Source organism: Thalassophryne amazonica, chromosome 6 (assembly GCF_902500255.1).
Source record: "Thalassophryne amazonica chromosome 6, fThaAma1.1, whole genome shotgun sequence".
NCBI lineage: Eukaryota > Metazoa > Chordata > Actinopteri > Batrachoidiformes > Batrachoididae > Thalassophryne > Thalassophryne amazonica.
Window position 1 is genome coordinate 129,096,229 of NC_047108.1, and position 24,813 is coordinate 129,121,041.

Below are 24,813 nucleotides of genomic sequence, written 5' to 3' on the forward strand. Positions count from 1 at the left end.
CATATATAATATATATTACATATATACATATATGTATATTACACTATATATATGTATATACATATTAACATATATATACATATATGTATATATACATATATACATGTATATACATATATATACATATATATACATATATGTATATATACATATATGTATATATACATATATGTATATATACATATATACGAGGGCTGTCAATAAAGTAACGGTCCTTTTTATTTTTTTCAAAAACTATATGGATTTCTTTCATATGTTTTTACGTCAGACATGCTTGAACCCTCGTGCGCATGCGTGAGTTTTTCCATGCCTGTCGGTGACGTCATTCGCCTGTGAGCACTCCTTGTGGGAGGAGTCGTCCCGCCCCCTCATCGGAATTCCTTTGTCTGAGAAGTTGCTGAGAGACTGGCGCGTTGTTTGATCAAAATTTTTTCTAAACCTGTGAGACACATCGAAGTGGACACGGTTCGAAAAATTAAGCTGGTTTTCAGTGAAAATTTTAACAGCTGATGAGAGATTTTGAGGTGATACTGTCGCTTTAAGGACTTTTCACGGTGCGAGACGTCGTGCAGCGCTCTCAGGCGCCGTTGTCAGCCTGTTCAAGCTGAAAACCTCCACATTTCATGCTCTATTGATCCAGGACGTCGTGAGAGAACAGAGAAGTTTCAGAAGAAGTCGGTTTCAGCATTTTATCCGGATATTCCACTGTTAAAGGAGATTTTTTTAATGAAAGACGTGCGGACGGGTCCGTCGGCTGCGTCCCGACGCGGTGCGGCGGCACAGGACAAACACCTCCGTGTTGATAACCATTTGTAAAATCCAGGCGGCTTTTGATGGCTTTCAGTGGAGTGAGTATATGAGAAATTGTTTAACAGACAGGACACGTTCCAACTTGTCCTTAAGGCTTTCAACAGAGGTGTTTTTCCTGTGGCGGAGCGTCGCGGCGGCTGAGCGACGTCTCGCACCGTGAAAAGTCCTTAAAGCGACAGAATCACCTCAAAATCTCTCATCAGCCGTTAAAATTTTCACTGAAAACCAGCTTAATTTTTCGAACCGTGTCCACTTCGATGTGTCTCACAGGTTTAGAAAAAATTTTGATCAAACAACGCGCCAGTCTCTCAGCAACTTCTCAGACAAAGGAATTCCGACGAGGGGCTGGACGACTCCTCCCACAAGGAGTGCTCACAGGCGAATGACGTCACCGACAGGCGTGGAAAAACTCACGCATGCGCACGAGGGTTCAAGCATGTCTGACGTAAAAACATATGAATGAAATCCATATAGTTTTTGAAAAAAATAAAAAGGACCCTTACTTTATTGACAGCCCTCGTATATACATATATATACATATATATACATATATGTATATATACATATATATATGTATATACATATATATACATATGTATACATATATGTATATATACATATATATATGTATATACATATATATACATATGTATACATATATGTATATATACATATATATATGTATATACATATATATACATATATATGTATATATATGTATATGTATATATATGTATATACATATATGTATATATATGTATATATGCATTATATATGTATGCATTATGCATACTTATATAATGCATATATATATACATATATATACATATATGTATATATATACATATGCATTATGCATTTTTATGCATTATTTACGTTTTGCTACAGTTTTTTTTTTTTTTTTTTTTGAGACTAGGCTTACTAGTGAGCCATACACTGGGTATAAGGGAGCAACCAGTGATTCCTCTCCTTTTTTCTTCAATTCTACAGCTGTGCTGCAACATGCAAAAGCCAGTGTAAGTATGTCCTTCTTGGGCTACTGTATCAATATGGAGGGGCATAGGCGTAGGAGGCGGGGGGGCAACCGCCCCCCGGGCTCGGCAAAATGCTCAAATTTGGGCAGATGGGCCTGGAAATTTGGGCATGGGCCATGTAGACTCTGAATACAGAATAGAACGACCTAAAATGTTGTCAGACTTATTTTTGCAATGAATGTAAACAATCAAACCGCTATTTAATCACCAACATAAATATAAATATGGCCATAAAAATATATGGTAACTTAAAGAGTCATGGGGGTTTCTGAAATTCGGGCAAATTTAGTGTCGCCCTCCCAAATAGACCCCACCTCCTATGCCTATGTGGAGGGGCAACATGGCCGCCTCCATGAAGGGGACCACTCCCATGTAGACATGAAGAGCTCATTCTAAGCTTATGAAAACACATTGATTCATTCTTGCAGGTAAATTACACACTAATGAACAAATGGTTACAAATGCTGTATTCCATTTAAATAATGAACACACCTAAATCCTGCACACTGTAGCTTTCAGTTTGTCTTGTAGATTAGTCCTTTCTTTGTTGTGCACAGTATATAAAATACAAAACAAAATTGCAGTGGTAGATGTGCCAGCAGTCTGACAGAATTCTGGCTTTCTGTCGAGAGAAGAATTTCTATAAGTCTTGCTTCGCTGATCAGACACCTGGCTTGGAGAGCTGATATTGTATTGGAGGCCGTAATGAGATCCTGCAGCGTGTTTGATGTTATGCCGGGTAACAAAGAGGATAACAAGAAGGACAATTGAACAAAGCTTATGCATTCCGACATACAGCCTCCTTATCTGATGAGTGTTTTCTTTACTTTGAACTTCTTCCTGAACAAATCAGAATCTTAATACCAGCAGCACCATGCCAGGTCTAATCAACAAAGAAAAGAGGAGCGCCCTGCCCCTTAGTGTCTCTGACATCACTTCCTGTGTCAGGGGGTACACGCTGGCCATGACGACTTCTATGACGTATGAAAATATTGAGGACCATGCAATCGAAGGTGAGCACCCACAGCAACTTACCCCGTTCAGTCATTCAAAGCAGTTTGTGACATGCAGTGATTTACAACCATTTTAAAGCTGCCCTCTGCTCTGAAACACTGTCTTAAAGATTCATTATTATTGATTCATTGTGCACAATTGCTGGTTGTCTGCCTCTGGTTCAGAAGCTTATTTATGCTTCTTTTATTTCTCCTACTGCAATTTAGGAATCTTCATTTATCCTCTGGAGGAAAACTCCATTGTTGTGGGCTTTGAGGCAATGATATCCAGTCAGATTATCACGCTGCACATCAAAGACAAGACAAAAATTGATGACTGTTATCTGGAATGCTGCAACACATCCAATGGAGGCTCACACAGTTGCACCGGTAAGAAACAGACATCAGTGATGTAGCTACATATCTACAAATTGGAGATTGAGACTGTGCATGGACACAAATGTGCAGCTATGCAGACATAACTGAAATGTCCTGACTTCTGCAGAGTATGTTTGTTTTCTTCAAGTTTTACAAAATAGAACACAGTGTGTGTGTGTGTGTGTGTGTGTGTGTCTCTGACACACACACACACACACACACATAAAAATACCACTAAGATGTGACAAGTGTTGCCACAGTTACTTTGAAAAGTTACTTTACACCCTATCTTGCTACATTAAAGAATGAGAAAAAAAATTCCTGGATCTGCCCACTTGAATCAGATCTCCTCCAAAAGTTAATGGTTCCATCCTTGGCCCATACCCAGTCCTTTCACCAACTTTTATGAAAATTGGTTGAGTAGTTTTTGCATGATCCTGCTCAAATATATGAATCTGAAATAGTTACAGAGATATGCATGATGGTATTCTTGGAACAAACTGCTATTATGAGTCATTTCTGACCTTACCAGTAATCTTAAATTGTCCAATTTAGAAATAAAGGTAATAAATAAATGTAGCTGTGTGCTAATCTAGGCTGGTGTTGCAGGACACATAGTGATGGATGAGGATTTGGAGAAGACTGTATTAGTGGTTAACCTTGGAGTCATCCCTCCAATGGAAACCATCCATATTCTGGTCAGCACCTCCTCAGAGCTCTCCACTCTCCCCAGTGGGGGCATCATGGTCTCATCCCCAGCGGTGTGTACACCCCGAGTACAAAGGAGCATCAACGAGGAACAGGGACTCTCCCCAAACTTCTCCAGAGTGTAAGGAATATCATAAAAGCAGTCTACTGCTACTGAAGATGATGAACCAGCAAATCTGTGGTTTGATTTAGACTAAATGTTTTCACAAGATGGATCACATAGTCCCAACAGATGAAAATGGACTTTACTCCCTTTTTTTTGTGTGTGGTTTTGGTTTGTCATCTTTTAGGAGGGACAGACACCTCTGTAGCTCAAGTTCTCATGAGCAGCCCACCAACTCTGCTCAGCTGTGTTTGTCCTCACTACTGGACGATGAAGCCATCAACTCCATGGACTATGAGTTTAACTTCCATCTGGAGATACGGGCTCCATATCTCCTGGCAGGTTCGTGACACAACTGATTGACTCTCACACCACAAGTGCTATTGTCATTACATACTGTGTACATCTAAGTGAAAAGTAACATTTTTTTCCCTGCTGTTATTGGGCCAAACATAGGATTAATGGAGTTTGTTGTAATCAGCTATGAACTTTTGTGTTGTGACCAGGAGCGTAGCACCAAATTCTGGGCCCTAGGTACTAGCCATATTGAAGCCCCCCCCCCCCCCCATTGTTATGTTCTTTTTTATTAACGCAAACACCAAATTTCTAATGCGTAGTCAAACCAGGTCTAAATCATGTATACCTTAGATAACACCTGGGAGTCAGAACCCTTTTTAAAGTTGGGGGAGCAATATTGAGTTGGGGGGTCTGGGGGACCAAAATGGTGCAATTTGGTCCCCCAGACCCCCCAACTCAATATTGCTTTCAAGCTCACCTCTCTTTTCAAAGAATTTGGTTAGCAGCTGTTTTCCCTCATTTAGTTTTCTTTCCTTGTCCTTTGTTCTCTTCTTTTTTGAAATCCGGACTTTGATTTTTTTTTAGGAAAAACATATTTTATTTCAGCCTAAACACTAGGGCTGCAACTAACAATTATTTTACTAATCAGTTCATTGGTCAATTATTTTTTTGATTAATCATTTTGGGTTTTTTTTTTTTACTTACATGTGAGTTCTGCCATTATTTCTTTAAGTGAGTTATTACTAAAAGGCCTTTATCACACAACATCAACGTTTGAGCTTGTGAATGAATGAATGAAAATGAATGAATGAATGAATGAATGAATGAATGAATGAATGAATGAAAACTGTTTATTTCGAACATTTGATACAACAACAATTACAAGATAGATCAGTAAAGACAACAACAAAAAAGTTCCTACTGTGTACCCAACATGTCCGAAAAGGGGTAGGGTGAAGCATCAGCTTATTTATCCCTACCCCCTGTAACAAAGTTATGTTATATTCTGGTCAAAAACATACCTGGAGTAGTGTTTAGTTTTATTTTACACATACATACATCACCGACACACCACAAAGAGATTTCAATCAGGTTTAGATGCCGACAGCAACTATCTCAACCACTGACAACATATTACAGCAAGAGTCCACAAAAGTATTTTAAAGGCCTGACGAAAGTGTAATATGTTATATTTAATAAGATATTTTCATGAAAAAAGACCCAAATGTGCAGTTTACTGCATTTTATTTTTTTTATTGTGTAAAAACACAGCTTAGATGTGGTTTGACTGAAACAAATTGTCATTAAACTTAATAAAACAGGGATGAAGTGGAGGTTTAAGAGTCACTCGGTGTTCACAGGAAACACTTATTTCTATATTTATTTATGTTCATTGTTGGTTTAATCTTTTCTGTTTTATCAGATTCTTTTTGTCCATTTCTCTAAAACTGTATTGTGGCATTATTAGTTATTATTACTATTATTGTTGTTGTTTCTATTATTATTATTATTGATATATAAATACAAATAAATGAATAAAATATTACAATTTGTAATACATTTGACTCTTTTACGACAACAAACGCTGAGCCATGAATTATTATACAGAAAACAAATGTGCTGACAGCTGCAACAGCTTAACGCTAACTTCAACATTGAAAACGCCATAGACATGTTAATGCGTTAGCAATGGTCCCGTTTTTAAGTTATAAAATACATCTATCAACTGTTTCAGAAGAACATAACAGTGCCACCTGTGCTCTTGGACCAAACCATTGTACAACTGTGCAGGGGTGGAAGGGCCCTCAGAGATCTTTCAGTATTATTGTTAGAGCAGAATTATGTTTTGCAACATTTCTACATTCATTCTAATTATATTATTTTACAACATGAATTGTATGGACATTAATAACATGCAACACAAAAAATGTATTTAATGCCAGTTTTTTGTGCCTGACATGCATTTACGAGGTCTGTGAGAAAAGAAAGGGACCTTTTTATTTTTTTAAAAAACTATATGGATTTGAATCACGTGCGATTACGTCAGCCAAGCTTGAACCTTCGTGGGCATGCATGAGTTTTTTCACGCCTGTCGGTTGCGTCATTCGCCTGTGCGCAGGCTTTGAGTGAGCGCTGGTCCACCCCCAGGGGCGGTCCTGGAGGCGGGCCGACCAGGCAACCGCCCGGGGTGGCATCGTGGGGGGGGGGGGGGGGGGGCGGCATGAAAACGTGTGGGGGGGTTGTCCTGACGGGGGGGTTCATGGTTACGTTACGTTACGGCAGAGCGGTGCCCCCACCTTCCCGTCCCATGGCAGGTTTTCTCTCACTCAAACCCGCAGCTTCACAGTGCTTTAAACAGACTTCAATAGCGACACAAAGCATGCAGCGAAACGAGACGAGTCATTGGATAAATGCTGGGCTTTGTCCCGCCCATCGGACGCTCAGCTTCTGCATGATGATTGGATGATCTGTCTGAGGCTGAATCCCTTTTTGATTGACAGCGAAATGAGCTAATCAGCGATCTTTTGGTGTAAACATCCGTGGGAGCATTTTTTAATTTTTATTCTTTTCTGAGTTGAACCGGAGACTTTCCTAATCCTCTTAGCGGCATTTTCTTTGTTAAAAACGACTAGCGACAAATCGAGCTTCTATTTCTGGTGGGGTTTTTTTGTAGCTGCTTGTGTTTGCAGACTGACTTCTATCACTCTTTCTGTCTTCTATCTCAGTTTCTGTTCCTACCGAGCAGCGGGTGCTGCTGAGCTCCTCCACCGTCACAAAGCGCTCACAGGCGGACAAACTTCACACGAGCCTCGCGCCAGTCCCAGCTAGCGAGCTAGCTAGGTAGCAAGCTGCACATAATGGCAGACAATTTGAATGTTCTGGACCAGATTTTGGTGAAACCATTAGATAGTCTTCCTTATGAAGAAGCCGTGGCTGCTGTCATGGCTTCAGCTCTCAATGGCGTTGGGACCAGGAGGCAGAGCTGTGGTCTTACACACCTCTCTGCAGCTTCTCTCCCCCTGCCATCCCCTTATTACCCCATCCCCGTAGAGACGGTGCCTGCTCCCAGACCACCAATAACTAGCAAAAATCTATTTAAGCATAAAAATTCAAAAAGAAAAAATAATAAAGCACCTTCAACTGCACCACAGACTAAAACAGTTAAATGTGGTCTATTAAACATTAGGTCTCTCTCTTCTAAGTCCCTGTTGGTAAATGATATAATAATTGATCAACGTATTGATTTATTCTGCCTAACAGAAACCTGGTTACAGCAGGATGAATATGTTAGTTTAAATGAGTCAACACCCCCGAGTCACACTAACTGTCAGAATGCTCGTAGCACGGGCCGGGGCGGAGGATTAGCAGCAATCTTCCATTCCAGCTTATTAATTAATCAAAAACCTAGACAGAGCTTTAATTCATTTGAAAGCTTGTCTCTTAGTCTTGTCCATCCAAATTGGAAGTCCCAAAAACCAGTTTTATTTGTTATTATCTATCGTCCACCTGGTCGTTACTGTGAGTTTCTCTGTGAATTTTCAGACCTTTTGTCTGACTTAGTGCTTAGCTCAGATAAGATAATTATAGTGGGCGATTTTAACATCCACACAGATGCTGAGAATGACAGCCTCAACACTGCATTTAATCTATTATTAGACTCTATCGGCTTTGCTCAAAAAGTAAATGAGTCCACCCACCACTTTAATCATATTTTAGATCTTGTTCTGACTTATGGTATGGAAATAGAAGACTTAACAGTATTCCCTGAAAACTCCCTTCTGTCTGATCATTTCTTAATAACATTTACATTTACTCTGATGGACTACCCAGCAGTGGGGAATAAGTTTCATTACACTAGAAGTCTTTCAGAAAGCGCTGTAACTAGGTTTAAGGATATGATTCCTTCTTTATGTTCTCTAATATACCAACACAGAGCAGAGTAGCTACCTAAACTCTGTAAGGGAGTTAGAGTATCTTGTCAATAGTTTTACATCCTCATTGAAGACAACTTTGGATGCTGTAGCTCCTCTGAAAAAGAGAGCTTTAAATCAGAAGTGTCTGACTCCGTGGTATAACTCACAAACTCGTAGCTTAAAGCAGATAACCCGTAAGTTGGAGAGGAAATGGCGTCTCACTAATTTAGAAGATCTTCACTTAGCCTGGAAAAAGAGTTTGTTGCTCTATAAGAAAGCCCTTCGTGAAGCTAGGACATCTTTCTACTCATCACTAATTGAAGAAAATAAGAACAACCCCAGGTTTCTTTTCAGCACTGTAGCCAGGCTGACAAAGAGTCAGAGCTCTATTGAGCTGAGTATTCCATTAACTTTAACTAGTAATGACTTCATGACTTTCTTTGCTAACAAAATTTTGACTATTAGAGAAAAAATTACTCATAACCATCCCAAAGATGTATCGTTATCTTTGGCTGCTTTCAGTGATGCCGGTATTTGGTTAGACTCTTTCTCTCCGATTGTTCTGTCTGAGTTATTTTCATTAGTTACTTCATCCAAACCATCAACATGCTTATTAGACCCCATTCCTGCCAGGCTGCTCAAGGAAGTCCTACCATTATTTAATGCTTCAATCTTAAATATGATCAATCTATCTTTGTTAGTTGGTTATGTACCACAGGCCTTTAAGGTGGCAGTAATTAAACCATTACTTAAAAAGCCATCACTTGACCCAGCTATCTTAGCTAATTATAGGCCAATCTCCAACCTTCCTTTTCTCTCAAAGATTCTTGAGAGGGTAGTTGTAAAACAGCTAACTGATCACCTGCAGAGGAATGGTCTATTTGAAGAGTTTCAGTCAGGTTTTAGAATTCATCATAGTACAGAAACAGCATTAGTGAAGGTTACAAATGATCTTCTTATGGCTTCGGACAGTGGACTTATCTCTGTGCTTGTTCTGTTGGACCTCAGTGCTGCTTTTGATACTGTTGACCATAAAATTTTATTACAGAGATTAGAGCATGTCATAGGTATTAAAGGCATTGCGCTGCGGTGGTTTGAATCATATTTGTCTAATAGATTACAGTTTGTTCATGTAAATGGGGAATCTTCTTCACAGACTAAAGTTAATTATGGAGTTCCACAAGGTTCTGTGCTAGGACCAATTTTATTCACTTTATACATGCTTCCCTTGGGCAGTATTATTAGACGGTATTGCTTAAATTTTCATTGTTACGCAGATGATACCCAGCTTTATCTATCCATGAAGCCAGAGGATACGCACCAATTAGCTAAACTGCAGGATTGTCTTACAGACATAAAGACATGGATGACCTCTAATTTCCTGCTTTTAAACTCAGATAAAACTGAAGTTATTGTACTTGGCCCCACAAATCTTAGAAGCATGGTGTCTAACCAGATCGTTACTCTGGATGGCATTTCCCTGATCTCTAGTAATACTGTGAGAAATCTTGGAGTTATTTTTGATCAGGATATGTCATTCAAAGCGCATATTAAACAAATATGTAGGACTGCCTTTTTGCATTTACGCAATATCTCTAAAATCAGAAAGGTCTTGTCTCAGAGTGATGCTGAAAAACTAATTCATGCATTTGTTTCCTCTAGGCTGGACTATTGTAATTCATTATTATCAGGTTGTCCTAAAAGTTCCCTAAAAAGCCTTCAGTTGGTTCAGAATGCTGCAGCTAGAGTACTGACGGGGACTAGCAGGAGAGAGCATATCTCACCCGTGTTGGCCTCCCTTCATTGGCTTCCTGTTAATGCTAGAATAGAATTTAAAATTCTTCTTCTTACTTATAAGGTTTTGAATAATCAGGTCCCATCTTATCTTAGGGACCTCATAGTACCATATTACCCCATTAGAGCGCTTCGCTCTCAGACTGCGGGCTTACTTGTAGTTCCTAGGGTTTGTAAGAGTAGAATGGGAGGCAGAGCCTTCAGCTTTCAGGCTCCTCTCCTGTGGAACCAGCTCCCAATTCAGATCAGGGAGACAGATACCCTCTCTACTTTTAAGATTAGGCTTAAAACTTTCCTTTTCGCTAAGGCTTATAGTTAGGGCTGGATCGGGTGACCCTGGACCATCCCTTGGTTATGTTGCTTTAGACGTAGACTGTGTTTCATAATTATTGTATGGCCTTGCCTTGCAATGTGGAGCGCCTTGGGGCAACTGTTTGTTGTGATTTGGCGCTATACAAGAAAAAAGTTGATTGGTTGATTGAGTTGAATGGTTTGCAGGGCAAAGTTAAAGCAACAGCCCCCAGGTCAATGTTTGTGCATTGCTCTGCACACAGACTGAATCTGGTTCTGTCTCAGGGGGCTAAATGCAGAATATTTTTTGCATCACTCTCTGGGTTTGCCACATTTTTCTCAAAATCCACAAAGAGGATGTCTTTTCTTGAGTCTGCAGGCTGCTCAAGGTTGCCCAGAAATGCTCCTACTGGATGGAATTTCACATCACGGATAGTGAGCACTGTGGCAAACAATTATGATGCCTCCTGCAAACTTTTGAGATGATCATTGCAGATAAGTCCATGGATGATGACACATTAGACTGTGCCAATTTCTTTGGGTTTGTTATTGCAGTAGTCATTAAAACTGGAAATTTGTTCTTGAAAATAGCTGTTGTGAGTTAATTTGTGGGATTGTGGGTGTTCTGGACGAAGTTAGTGTTTTCATGGGTGGTGGGGCGGAGGTGGTGGCCACATGAATGAATGAATGAATGAATGAATGAATGAATGAATGAATGAATGAATGAATGAATGAAAACTGTTTATTTCGAACATTTGATACAACAACAATTACAAGATAGATCAGTAAAGACAACAACAAAAAAGTTCCTACTGTGTACCCAACATGTCCGAAAAGGGGTAGGGTGAAGCATCAGCTTATTTATCCCTACCCCTTCTTCCCCACAACCAGTAATACCCTTTGCCACATATACACATAAATTCCTACACACCTAAACCGATATCAATATATATATATACATATATATACACACACATACATATACACATCAACATACACATATATACACATATACATATATACACGTATATATACACAAACATAAATATACACCTACACATACCTACTTACATACAAAATACTATATATTTACAAGCCGAAGCAAACAACAAAACACCCTAACCCTCATTACCCTTCCTCCTCCCTATACCCAGAAAAAACCATATTTTTGTACCGCTGTTTGAACTGGTTCATGCTTGGACATTGCTTGAGCCCCACTCCCAATCTGTTCCACATCCTCACCCCACAGACAGAAATACAGAAACCTTTTAATGTTGTTCGTGCCCACTGATGCTTTAAATTAAATTTCCCCCTCAGACTGTAATCCCCTGATCTGTTAAAAAACATATTTTTAATATTTGCTGGAAGTAAATTGTTTATTGCTTTATACACAATTTGTACTGTTTGAAAATGAACCAAGTCTGTGAATTTTAATAATTTGGATTGTAAAAATAGTGGATTTGTATGATCTCTATAGCCAGTATTATGAATAATTCTTATAGCTCTTTTCTGCATTACTGATAGTGATTGTGTTGTACCTTTATAAGTATTACCCCATACCTCTGCACAGTACTGTAAATATGGTAAAACCAGTGAGCAGTAAAGAATGCGGAGTGAGTTGTGGTCCAGAATATGTTTCGCTTTGTTTAGAACTGAAATGCTTCTTGACAGTTTACTTTGTATATGTTTTATATGAGTCTTCCAGTTTATCTTATCATCTATTATCACCCCCAGAAACTTATTTTCATGTACCCTTTCAATATCTACCCCCTCGACTTGTAACTGAACCTGTATGTCTGTATTACAATAGCCAAATAACATGTATTTTGTTTTACTTAAGTTTAATGATAATTTATTTCTGTCAAACCATATTTTCAATTTTCCCATTTCTATACTGATCCTCCTCAATAACTCCTGCAAATCCCCCCCTGAACAAAAATGCTTGTGTCATCTGCAAATAATACTAATTTTAATATTTTGGAAACATTGACAATATCATTTATATAAATTAGAAACAGTTTTGGACCCAATACTGACCCCTGTGGGACGCCACAAGCATTGTCCAAGCATGATGATGTATATTCCCCCAACTTCACAAACTGTTTTCTGTTACTTAAGTAGCTTCTCACCCAGTGCAACACCAACCCCCTAATCCCATACTGTTCAAGTTTACTGATTAATATGTCATGATTGATTGTATCAAAAGCCTTTTTAAGGTCTATAAATATTCCAACTGAATGTAATTTGTGGTCTATGGCGTTTGTAATCTCCTCAACTGATTCTATTAATGCAAGTGATGTTGAACTATGTGCTCTGAATCCATATTGACTATCAGTAAGTAATTTATGTTTATTTATGAATTTGTCTAATCTATTATTGAATAACTTTTCTAATAATTTGGAAAATTGTGGAAGCAAAGAAACAGGTCTATAATTTGTGAAGTGGTGTCTATCCCCAGTCTTATACAGCGGCACAACCTTAGCTATTTTCATTTGATTGGGAAATTTACCGGTTTGAAATGATAAGTTACAGATGTATGTTAATGGTTCTACAATCCATTCAATGACCTGTTTTACCACCACCATATCAATTTCATTTAAATCGGTAGATGTTTTATATTTACAATTATTCACAATGTCTATAATTTCATTTCCATCCACTGCTGTGAGGAACATTGAACAGGGATTTCTTTCTATGAGATTATTATCCCAATCCTCAGGTTGGGAATCGGGAATTTTTTCTGCCAAGCTTGGTCCAATATTTACAAAAAAATTATTAAAACCGTTGACTACCTCATCCTTATTTTCCTTCTTGACATTATTATCAATGAAATACTGAGGGTAACTCTGTTTTTTATTACCATTTTTGATAATGCTATTTAATATATCCCATATTCCTTTAATATTGTTTTTGTTATTATATAATATGTTACTATAATATTCCTTCCTACATACCCGTATAATATTAGTTAATCTATTTTTGTATTTCTTATATCTATTTTCTGCCTCTTTAGTCTTTAGTTTTATGAATTCTCTATACAGTGTATTTTTCTTATTACATGCATTTCGTAACCCTTTCGTCATCCATGGTCGAGCTTGGATTTTTTGTTTTCTGTAGTCTTGTTTAATTGGACAATTTTATCATATAATGATGTAAATATTTGTAAAAAAGTTTCATATGCACTATCAACATCACTTTCACTGTATACCTTTTCCCAGTTTTGCTCCTGTAAATCCTTCTTTAGTGTGTTCATGTTTTCCTCTGTCCGCACTCGCCTGTATTTTATTTTCTCCTCTGGCTGATTCCGCCGATGGTTTCTATTATAAACGATGAAAACTGGTAGATGATCACTAATGTCATTGATTAATAATCCACTCACAGTGTTATTCTCAATATCATTGCTGAATATATTATCAATTAAGGTAGCACTATGGGATGTAATTCTGCTTGGCCTGGTGATTTTTGGATATAAACTCATACTGTACATTATACTGATAAATTCATCTGTTATTTTATGCTTATTTGGATTGAGCAGATCAATATTTAAGTCACCACAAATGAACACAGTTTTTTGATTAGTTTTTGAGAACATTTTTCCCATACAGTCAGTGAATGTTTCAATACTAGATCCTGGTGCTCTATATATACAGCTGACTAATACATTTTTGCTTTTTTCTTCACATATTTCAATAGTTATACATTCTAATAAGTTATCAATCACAGTTGTCATATTGTCTACTATTTTATAATCCATGTTCTTATCCACATACACAGCCACTCCTCCTCCACTCTTATTTTTTCTGTTTACACAATTAAATTCATATCCATCCAGTTCAAAATCCATTCCTTTATCTTCATTGATCCATGTTTCTGATATAGCAATTATGTTAAATATTTTTTTAAACTGACTTAAATATTCTTTAATGTTGTTAAAGTTTGCATATAGACTTCTGCTGTTGAAATGGATTATTGATAATTTGTTATCCGTTTTAATGATCCGATTAAACTGTTCATCTGTATAATAGCAACAACTGTCATTAATATTTGAGAAGAAATTATTGTCCGGGTCTATATCGTGCTCCAAGTCCAGTACATTGTGGTCTGTGTATTTAAATGTTCTCAGTTCTACTTTTCCATGATCAGCAATCCTTTGAGTTATATCCTTCTTGTCTCCAGATGTAGATGAATAGGTAGTAGATGAATAGGTTCCTCTGGTCTGTGTCATGGTGTTGTGATGTGTTTGTGTCCTCATACCTTATTGGTCATATCTGTCCAGATCCTCGCTTTAAGAAACACTATTGTTCATATTTGTCCAGCTCCTCGATGTTCCTTATTGCCATGACTTTTGCTTGTTCTGGTGATCCGTTCAGTTTGATGAATATTTTACAGTTTGAAGTCCATGTGTGCTGGATTTTTCCCTGTTTCTTCAAGAAGCGTGCTTTCCTGGCGATGTCGGCATTCCGTTTGGTGAGATGTTCATTGATGAATACGTTTGTCCCTTTCAGTTTTCTTCCTTGTTTTAACAGTGCTGTTTTGTGTTTTCTGTTGATGAATCTCATGATGACGGTTCGTTTATCACCGTCATTTCTCCGGGGCAGAGGGTGGCACGCTTCAATGTTATTTAAATCCATTTCTATACCTTTAGATAGGAGGAAATCAGCAACCTGTTTTTCCACAGAGCTGACCTCCTGTTCACTGGGCTCCCCTCCGCTCTCATCTGTTACCGCCCGTGCGTAGGACCGTGGTTTGATGTGAAGACCTGTGATGATGACGTCGTTGATTCTGGTGTACTGCTCCAATTCAGCCACTCTATTTTCCAGCTGCACCAGATGCCGGTCTTTCTCGGCATTCTGGAGCCGTAATGCCTTCACCTCCTCCACCAGATCCATGATTGATTTCTGTTGCTGCTTCACAACAGAAATCTCCTCTGATAAAAAGTCCAGAGATTTTTTAATATCGTCACCTTCCTCCGCTGTCAGAACCTTCTTAGGCCCCATGGTCGGCTTATGAGCAGCTTGTCGATCGCCGATGTTAACAGCCTGCGTTGTTTGTCACCGGGATGGATCTGCACTTCGCTGGTGCCGCGCGGCCTCGGTGTGCATGGGGGGGCGCACGCAGGGGGTTTCGCCCAGGGAGTAAATCACTCTAGGACCGCCACTGGTCCACCCCTCCCGTCGGAATTCCTTTGTCTGACTACTTTTTGAGAGACTGCCGCTTTGCTTGATCAAAATTTTTTCAGAAACTGTGAGGCATATCCGAGTGGACACCATTCGAGAAATTCAGATGGTTTTCGGTGCAAATTTTAAGGGCTGATGAGAGATTATCAAGTGTTACTGTCGCTTTAAGGACTGCCCACGGAGCCGGACGGCGCACCACGCCCCGAGCCGCCATCGTCAGCCTGTTTCGAGCTGAAAACTTCCAAATTTAAGCCTCTGTTGACCCAGGACGTTGTGAGAGAACAGAGAAGTTTCAAAAGAGGTCGGGATCAGCAGTTTATCTGGACATTCCACTGTTAAAGGAGATTTTGTAATGAAAGACGTTTGGACGGATTTGCGCATTGGCACGCAGCCGCTCATCGCACGGCGCCACAGAAAAACACCTCCGTGTTGATAACCATTCGTAAGATTCAGGCGGTTTTCGATGGCTTTCAGTCAAGTGAGTATCCGAGAAATTGTTTAACAGCTGGGCATGTTCCAACTTGTCCTGTAAAGCCGTGGTCACAACCCGCCGTACTTGCACGTGTGTGCAGTCTACTTGCAAAAACGTGGGCTAAATTTGGAGATCCGTACTTCCTAAGTACAGCCTCAGTATGAAATTAGGAGCACGCAGACACACGCAGACATGCCGTAGAGGTTTTAGTGCATGCAGAACTTTCGCTGCGGTCAGGCTGCGGATTCACCAGCAGTGCAGATGATGCACGTTGTGAGTACTGCCTCAGTTCGGATTCAAAGCAGCACATTTTCATTCAATTACTATTGAATTAACCAAATCCGTACGTAGGCAGTACGGATTACGGCACTCACCACATACTATGGAGGCCGACAGACTTGCATGCACGACGCAGCTTCTCACTTGAACTTGGACTTTATTTCCAAAGGTCAGCAACACACACTCCACAGCTTCAGTCTGATAACTAGCTTTAACTTTTCGAGGCAAGTAAACACTCGTACAACTGACCGCTGCAGGCTGGACATGCTCATGCATCGCCGACGCCGAAAAACACCTGCCGCTCCTGTCCCGCTCATACAAAAAGAAAAGCGACACACACACACACACACACACACACACACACACACACACACACACACACACACACACACACACACACACACACACACACACACACTGCATTATTGTCATCTCTCTTTATCGTTACGCTCCTAGAGACGTGCGTTGAACGTACTCCCTCCCTCCTCTTGCTACTGCCTCCGTACGTTTTCACAAAAACGTAGTGGCCGTGGCATCCGCAGAAAACGTACAGCGAAAAAAAACGCATGGTGGGTTGTGACCGGGGCTTAAGGCTTCCAACGGAGGTGTTTTTCTGTGGCGCCGTGCGATGAGCGGCTGCGTCCCGACGCGCAAATCCGTCCGCACGTCTTTCATTACAAAATCTCCTTTAACAGTGGAATGTCCGGATAATCTGCTGATCCCGACCTCTTCTGAAACTTCTCTGTTCTCTCACGACGTCCTGGGTCAACAGAGGCTTAAATTTGGAGGTTTTCAGCTTGAAACAGGCTGACGACCGCGGCTCGGGGCGCGGCGCATTGTCCGGCTCCGTGGGCAGTCCTTAAAACGACAGTAACACTCCATAATCTCTCATCAGCCATTAAAATTTTCACCGAAAACCATCTGAATTTCTTGAATGGTGTCCACTCGGATCTGCCTCACAGTTTCTGAAAAAATTTTGATAAAGCGCCAGTCTCTCAGGAAGAAGTCAGACAAAGGAATTCCGACGGGAGGGGTGGACCAGTGCTCACTCAAAGCCTGCCCACAGGTGAATGACGCAACTGACAGGCGTGAAAAAACTCACGCATGTGCACGAGGGTTCAAGCTTGTCTGATGTAATCGCACGTGATTCAAATCCATATAGTTTTTTAAAAAAATAAAAAGGTCCGTTTCTTTTCTCACAGACCTCGTACATGTGGTAAATATAGTCACCTGAGATTCATTACATGCTGTTGAGATTATCTCTTCAGTGCGATAATTTTATTTTTTACTGAAATACACTAAACAGTTTAAAATTTACTTTATGCTGCAGAGTCAAATGTCGACAGAAGAATTCCTGGTTATAGAAAACTTGAAATCTCAGTAATTTAAGAACAAATTCTGCTTTGTAGTGGTTACAGGGGTAAAGTGAAGTGCCTGATTCACCTGTGGATCCACCTTTGACCCCAAGGATTTCACATCATTTTCATGAACATCTTCAGTTGGGTTAAATATGAACACGGGCTTCTTCAGGAAATGAAATCCAATATTTGCTCTCTTGCTTTAGTGATTACTGGGCTCTGAATAGTGGGTCAGTTTTGCAGATATTGATTGTTGCTTTTGTAATAACCACAGTTTCTGACAGTGTTCCATTAGAGCATCGAAAACAAAATGCATCTTGCAAATAAAATGACATCAAAGAGAGACTCTTTGACCAGCAGTTCCTCAGATATGGCATACTGTCCACATGCACATGTATGCACGGACAGGTGGAGTACAGCGCAATACTGCATGCATAACGTGCTCCATTGAACTAGTCGGGTGGGTGCACAGGTGAATCTACGGTGGCTGAGAGAGGTCACAACACTGACTTACTGTTGAATGCATTGCCAGTCTGCTGTGTGTGTGCCAGATGCAGTCAGATCTCAGAAGCTAACCAGAGTGGATTCTGGTTAGTGATTAGTAATTGATTAGGGGACCTCTTAGGAAGGCAAGGGGCTGTGTCAGCTGCTCAAGGTAAAGCTGGAGGTGTGTCAGGAAATGCATTCGGTATGAAACTTGTGCAAATCCTAAAGCAGATCTGTTAAGATTCTATTAAAATGAGAGAGCAGATGTTGTGAAAGTGTAGGAACACGGACCCACAACAGGGGGCGCAAATGAACGGACAATGGAGGAAGTCAAATAACAACGCTTTACTGTTGTGAATAAGCACAACAAACACGGCAGATCACAATAGTAAGCAATGAAGTCAATTCACAAAAATGTGTCACGTGGGCAGGCTCGAAGATAAAAGACGTCCGTCCAAAGCAGAACCGGAACCACACGATTTCCTCCGCCACCGAACCCCGGGAATACTGGAGCCGCCAAGTCCTGAACTCCCAGGTGGCCACTGCCTCCGCTTGTCGGATCTGGTACTGCTGGCGAGGAGCAAAAAACAGTTAGATGTGGATGCGTTTGCACCCAGCAACACGTATGGTGGGAAAACCACCTCCACCTCTCATCAGAAACTGGTAAGTGCAGGAGTGTGAGTACTTATCAAAGAGGTAGGGAAAAAGTCCAACACAGTCTCCAGCTGTAAATACTCACTGTCCGCTATCAAACACACAAAGCAACAAAGTATTACTGTCGGGAAGACAACATAATCGGCTGAGCACTTTACCTCCTAGGTAGAGCGATATCTCGGCAACAAGGTGGAGATGTCGTCTTGCTGATATACTACTGAAGATCAGATGATTGGTGACAGCTGTCGTAGGTGATAAGTGACAGCTGTCACCCCGGCTGCTCCTGTGAGGTGGCAGCGCCCTCTTGTGCCTGGAGCCCGCACTCCAGGCAGGGTGTCCTCTGGTGGTGGTGGGCCAGCAGTACCTCCTCTTCAGCGGCCCACACAACAGGACCCCCCCCTCAACGGGCGCCTCCTGGCGCCCGACCAGGCTTGTCCGGGTGGTGGCGGTAGAAGTCGGCCAGGAGGGCCGGGTCCAGGATGAAGCTCTTCTTCACCCAGGAGCGTTCTTTGGGTCCGTACCCCTCCCAGTCCACCAAATACTGGAAGCCCCGGCCCATCCTATGGACATCCAAGAGCCGGCGCACAGTCCAAGCCGGCTCGCCATCGATGATCCGGGCAGGAGGTGGTGCCGGACCCGGAGCACAGAGATGCGTCTTTATCCGGGACACATGGAACACAGGATGGATCCGCAGTGAGGCCGGAAGCTGAAGCCTCACTGCGGCTGGACTGATGACCTTGAGGATCTTGAAGGGGCCGATGTAACGATCCTGCAGTTTAGGGGAGTCCACTTTGAGGGGTATGTCCTTTGTCGACAACCACACCTCCTGCCCTGGCCGATACGCAGGGGCCGGGGTCCGCCGACGGTCTGCATGGGCTTTTGCCCTCGTCCGGGCCTTTAGCAAAGCAGAACGGGCGGCGCGCCACACCCGACAGCACTTCCGCAGGTGGGCCTGGACCGAGGGCACACCGACCTCTCCCTCAACCACCGGAAACAACGGGGGCTGGTACCCCAGACTCACCTCAAAAGGGGAGAGGCCGGTGGCAGAAGACACCTGGCTGTTATGGGCATACTCGATCCAGGCCAAATGGGTACTCCAAGCCGCCGGGTGCGCGGCCGTCACGCAGCGCAGGGCCTGTTCCACCTCCTGATTGGCCCGTTCTGCTTGCCCGTTGGTCTGAGGATGATACCCGGACGAGAGACTCACCGTGGCCCCCAGTTACCGGCAGAAGCTCCGCCAGACTTGCGAGGAGAACTGGGGACCGCGATCAGAGACGATGTCTGTCGGGATCCCATGCAGCCGGACGACGTGGTGGACCAAGAGGTCCGCTGTCTCCTGGGCAGTCGGGAGCTTCGGGAGGGCCACGAAGTGGGCCGCCTTGGAGAATCGGTCCACTATCGTGAGGATGGTGGTGTTGCCCTGGGACGGCGGGAGGCCCGTGACAAAATCCAGGCCGATGTGGGACCAGGGGCGATGAGGCACAGGCAGCGGCTGGAGCAGTCCCGATGCCCTGCAGTGGTCAGCCTTGCCCCTGGCGCAGGTGGGGCAGGCCTGGATATAATCCCGGACGTCGGCCTCCAGGGACGCCCACCAGAAGCGCTGCCGGACAACTGCCACGGTTCTTCGCACCCCTGGATGACAGGAGAACTTGGAGCCGTGACAGAAGTCCAGGACTGCAGCCCTGGCCTCTGGTGGGACGTAAAGTTTGTTCTTCGGCCCAGTTCCGGGGTCCGGGCTCCGTGCCAGGGCCTCCCGGATGGTTTTCTCTACGTCCCAGGTGAGAGTGGCCACGATAGCGGACTCCGGGATGATAGGTTCCGGTGGATCCGACAACTCCGTTTTGACTTCGTCTTCATGCACCCGGGACAAGGCATCCGATCTCTGGTTTTTGGTCCCGGGGCGGTAGGTGATCCGGAAGTCAAAACGGCTGAAGAACAGTGACCAGCGGGCTTGCCTGGGGTTCAGCCGCTTGGCGGTCCTGATATTCTCCAGGTTCCGGTGGTCAGTGAAAACCGTGAACGGCACGGACGTTCCCTCCAACAGATGTCTCCACTCTTCAAGAGCCTCTTTCACCGCAAGGAGTTCTCGATTGCCGACGTCATAGTTCCGTTCGGCCGGGGTCAACCTGCGGGAAAAATAGGCACACGGGTGAAGGACCTTATCGGTCTCTCCGCTCTGGGAAAGCACAGCTCCTATCCCTGAGTCCGAGGCGTCCACTTCAACCACAAACTGGCGACTAGGATCGGGCTGCACCAGAACGGGTGCAGACGAGAAGCGCCGTTTCAACTCCTTGAACGCGGCATCGCACCGATCCGACCAGGTGAAGGGGACTTTTGGAGAGGTCAGGGCTGTCAGGGGGCTAACTACCTGACTGTAGCCCTTAATGAACCTCCTGTAGAAATTTGCAAAGCCGAGGAACTGTTGCAGCTTCCTACGGCTGGTAGGTTGGGGCCAGTCTCTCACAGCCGCAACCTTGGCCGGATCAGGAGCGACGGAGTTGGGGGAGATGATAAACCCCAGGAAGGACAAAGAAGTGCAGTGAAATTCACACTTCTCGCCCTTCACAAACAGCCGGTTCTCCAACAACCGCTGCAGGACCTGACGTACATGCCGGACATGGGTCTCAGGATCCGGAGAAAAGATGAGTATATCGTCCAGATATACGAAGACGAATCGGTGCAGAAAATCCCGCAAGACATCATTAACCAATGCTTGGAACGTCGCGGGGGCATTTGTAAGGCCGAACGGCATGACCAGGTACTCAAAGTGACCTAATGGGGTGTTAAATGCCGTCTTCCACTCGTCTCTCTTCCGGATCCGAACCAGGTGATACGCATTTCTAAGATCCAGCTTAGTGAAAATTTGGGCTCCATGCAGGGGCGTGAACACTGAATCCAACAAGGGCAACGGGTATCGGTTACGAACCGTGATTTCGTTCAGCCCCCTATAATCAATGCATGGACGAAGTCCGCCATCTTTTTTTCCCACAAAAAAGAAACCTGCACCCATCGGGGAGGTGGAATTCCGGATCAACCCGGCAGCTAAAGAGTCCCGGATGTAGGTCTCCATTTGATTCGCGCTCAGGTCATGAGAGGTTGTACAGCCTGCTGGACGGGAACTCAACGCCTGGAACCAAATCAATGGCACAATTGTACGGACGGTGCGGGGGAAGGGTGAGTGCCAGATCCTTACTGAACACATCCACAAGGTCATGGTACTCCACCGGCACCGTCCCAAGATTGGGCGGGACTCTGACCTCCTCCCTAGCCTGGGAACCGGGATGAACTGAGGAACCTAAACATACCCGATGGTAAGTCTCGCTCCACTGAACCACTACCCCGGACGGCCAATCGATCCGGGGATTGTGTTTTAACATCCAGGGGAGAATCACACGGGAGGTGGCAGGAGTCACGAAAAACTCGATCTCCTCCCTGTGGTTCCCTGACACCACCAGAGTTACTGGTGGTGTCTTATGTGTGATTAGAGGGAGTAGGGAGCCATCTAGTGCCCGCACCTGCACTGGTGAAGTAAGCGCCACCAGAGGGAGCCCTGCCTCCCTGGCCCATCTGCTGTCTAGCAGATTCCCTTCAGAGCCCGTGTCCACCAGTGCTGGGGCCTGAAGGGTTAAATCCTAGTAAAGGATTGTAACTGGGAGTCGTGTGGCAATATGGGTATGTCCCACGTGAATGTCTTGGCCCACCCCTAGCCCAGTTTCTAGGGGCGGGCGTTGGTGTTTAACCTCTCGGGGCAGTCTCTCAATTGGTGCTCTATCGAGCCACAAACAAAGCACGCTCCGCGGACCAGCCTCCTCGGTCTATCTGGTGGCCTAAATGTGGCCCTGCTCGTGTCCATAGCTTCATCAGCAGGGGGAGCTGTAACCATACGGAGCGTAGAGGCCGTGGAGCGTGGGGAGGGTGGAACTCGGTCAGAACCGGAAGGGAGAGGGACGGCACGTGCCCGGCCACGCCCTTCGTCTCGTTCCCGACAGCGTTCTTCTAACCGATTGTCTAACTGTATAACGAGATCAATAAGCCCGTCTAAATCCCGCGGTTCGTCCTTAGCCACCAGGTGCTCCTTCAGAACCAACGACAGTCCGTTTACGAAGGCGGCACGGAGGGCAGTGCTATTCCAGCCTGACCTCACAGCCGCGATGCGGAAGTCGACTGCATTAGCAGCTGCGCTCCGGCACCCCTGTCTCATTCCTCCTGCAGACGCCTGTGCGCCCTGCTCTTCCATTGGCCGTTCAACAACCGGTTGACGCCCCTCAGGGTCCATGACGTTGGCCGAGATATCCTGTTGTGAAAGTGTAGGAACACGGACCCACAACAGGGGGCGCAAATGAACGGACAATGGAGGAAGTCAAACGCTTTACTGTTGTGAATAAGCACAACAAACACGGCAGATCACAACAGTAAGCAATGAAGTCAATTCACAAAAATGTGTCACGTGGGCAGGCTCGAAGATAAGAGACGTCCGTCCAAAGCAGAACCGGAACCACACGATTTCCTCTGCCACCGAACCCCGGGAATACTGGAGCCACCGAGTCCCGAACTCCCAGGTGGCCACTGCCTCCGCTTGTCGGATCTGGTACTGCTGGCGAGGAACAAAAAACAGTTAGATGTGGATGCGTTTGCACCCAGCAACACGTATGGTGGGAAAACCACCTCCACTTCTCATCAGAAACTGGTAAGTGCAGGAGTGTGAGTACTTATCAAAGAGGTAGGGGAAAAGTCCAACACAGTCTCCAGCTGTAAATACTCACTGTCCGCTATCAAACACACAAAGCAACAAAGTATTACTGTCGGGAAGACAACATAATCGGCTGACCACTTTACCTCCTAGGTAGAGCGATATCTCGGCAACGAGGTGGAGATGTCGTCTTGCTGATATACTACTGAAGATCAGATGATTGGTGACAGCTGTCGTAGGTGATAAGTGACAGCTGTCACCCCGGCTGCTCCTGTGAGGCGGCAGCGCCCTCTTGTGCCTGGAGCCCGCACTCCAGGCAGGGTGTCCTCTGGTGGTGGTGGGCCAGCAGTACCTCCTCTTCAGCGGCCCACACAACAGCAGATACAGTAAAAAAAAAAAAAAAAAAAAAAAAAAAAAAGGCAGTTATAACAGGAAATAAATCTGACTGGGATCTTTATCGTAAAATGAGGAACTCTGTCACTAAACTTAATAGAAAGAAAAAGAAAATGTTTTTTGAGGATCAAGTTCTGAAAGCAGGAACTGATAGCAAAAAGATATGGAATGTTTTAAATCAACTGACCGGTAAGAAAAATAGAATTAAGTCGTCCTTTCTTGAGGTAAATAATAAATTCATAACAATGCCAGTAGATATTACTAATCATATTAATGATTATTTTATAAGAAAACTAAATAAATTGAGAGAAAATATGCCTAATCTGAGTAATGTTAAATCCTGTTATGTGGGCCGCTGAAGAGGAGGTACTGCTGGCCCACCACCACCAGAGGGCGCCCTGCTTGGAGTGCGGGCTCCAAGCACGAGAGGGCGCCAGACCCAGAAGAAGTGACAGCTGTCACTCATCCTCAGCACCAGCTGTCACTCATTCATCATCTTGCTTGCCTCCACTGGTGGTTGGCTCTCACTGCGGTATTGTATCACTTCCTGTTCCGGAGCACAGCGGTGTTTTTCTGTATCTGTTAGCTGTTTAATCTGCGCAGTTAGATTGATCTAGTTATCTAGATTACGATTTGTTTCCCAGTGTAATCTTTACGTGCCTTAACTAAAGCACTCCTTCTGCTGAATCACCTCTAAATTATTTACACATTATTCACTTTGCGTGTTTTTAGGAATCCGCTAGCTTAGCGTAGCTACTAGCTCTTAGCCGATTTAGCATGGCGGCTTCTCCTGTCTCTCCCGCACTTTTCTGCTCTGGGTGTGAAATGTTTAGTTATTCCTCGGCCTCCTTTAGCAGTAACGGTACTTGTAATAAGTGTAGCTTATTCGTAGCTTTGGAGGCCAGGCTGGGCAAATTGGAGACTCGGCTCCGCACCGTGGAAAATTCTACAGCTAGCCAGGCCCCTGTAGTCGGTGCGGACCA

At 43.6% G+C, this 24,813-nt stretch overlaps 1 protein-coding gene across 1 annotated transcript in view; it reads left to right on the forward strand.

Annotated features, from left to right (window-relative positions):
* The window catches only part of vwa5b1 (von Willebrand factor A domain containing 5B1), a 131,119-nt gene that overhangs the window by 10,760 nt on the left and 95,546 nt on the right, over positions 1-24,813 (forward strand). The window contains exons 2-5 of the mRNA XM_034173444.1: positions 2,698-2,857; positions 3,065-3,226; positions 3,824-4,043; positions 4,213-4,367. Coding sequence (XP_034029335.1) covers positions 2,719-2,857; positions 3,065-3,226; positions 3,824-4,043; positions 4,213-4,367 — 676 coding nt within the window. The 5' untranslated portion in view covers positions 2,698-2,718. The remainder of the gene's footprint in view (positions 1-2,697; positions 2,858-3,064; positions 3,227-3,823; positions 4,044-4,212; positions 4,368-24,813) is intronic.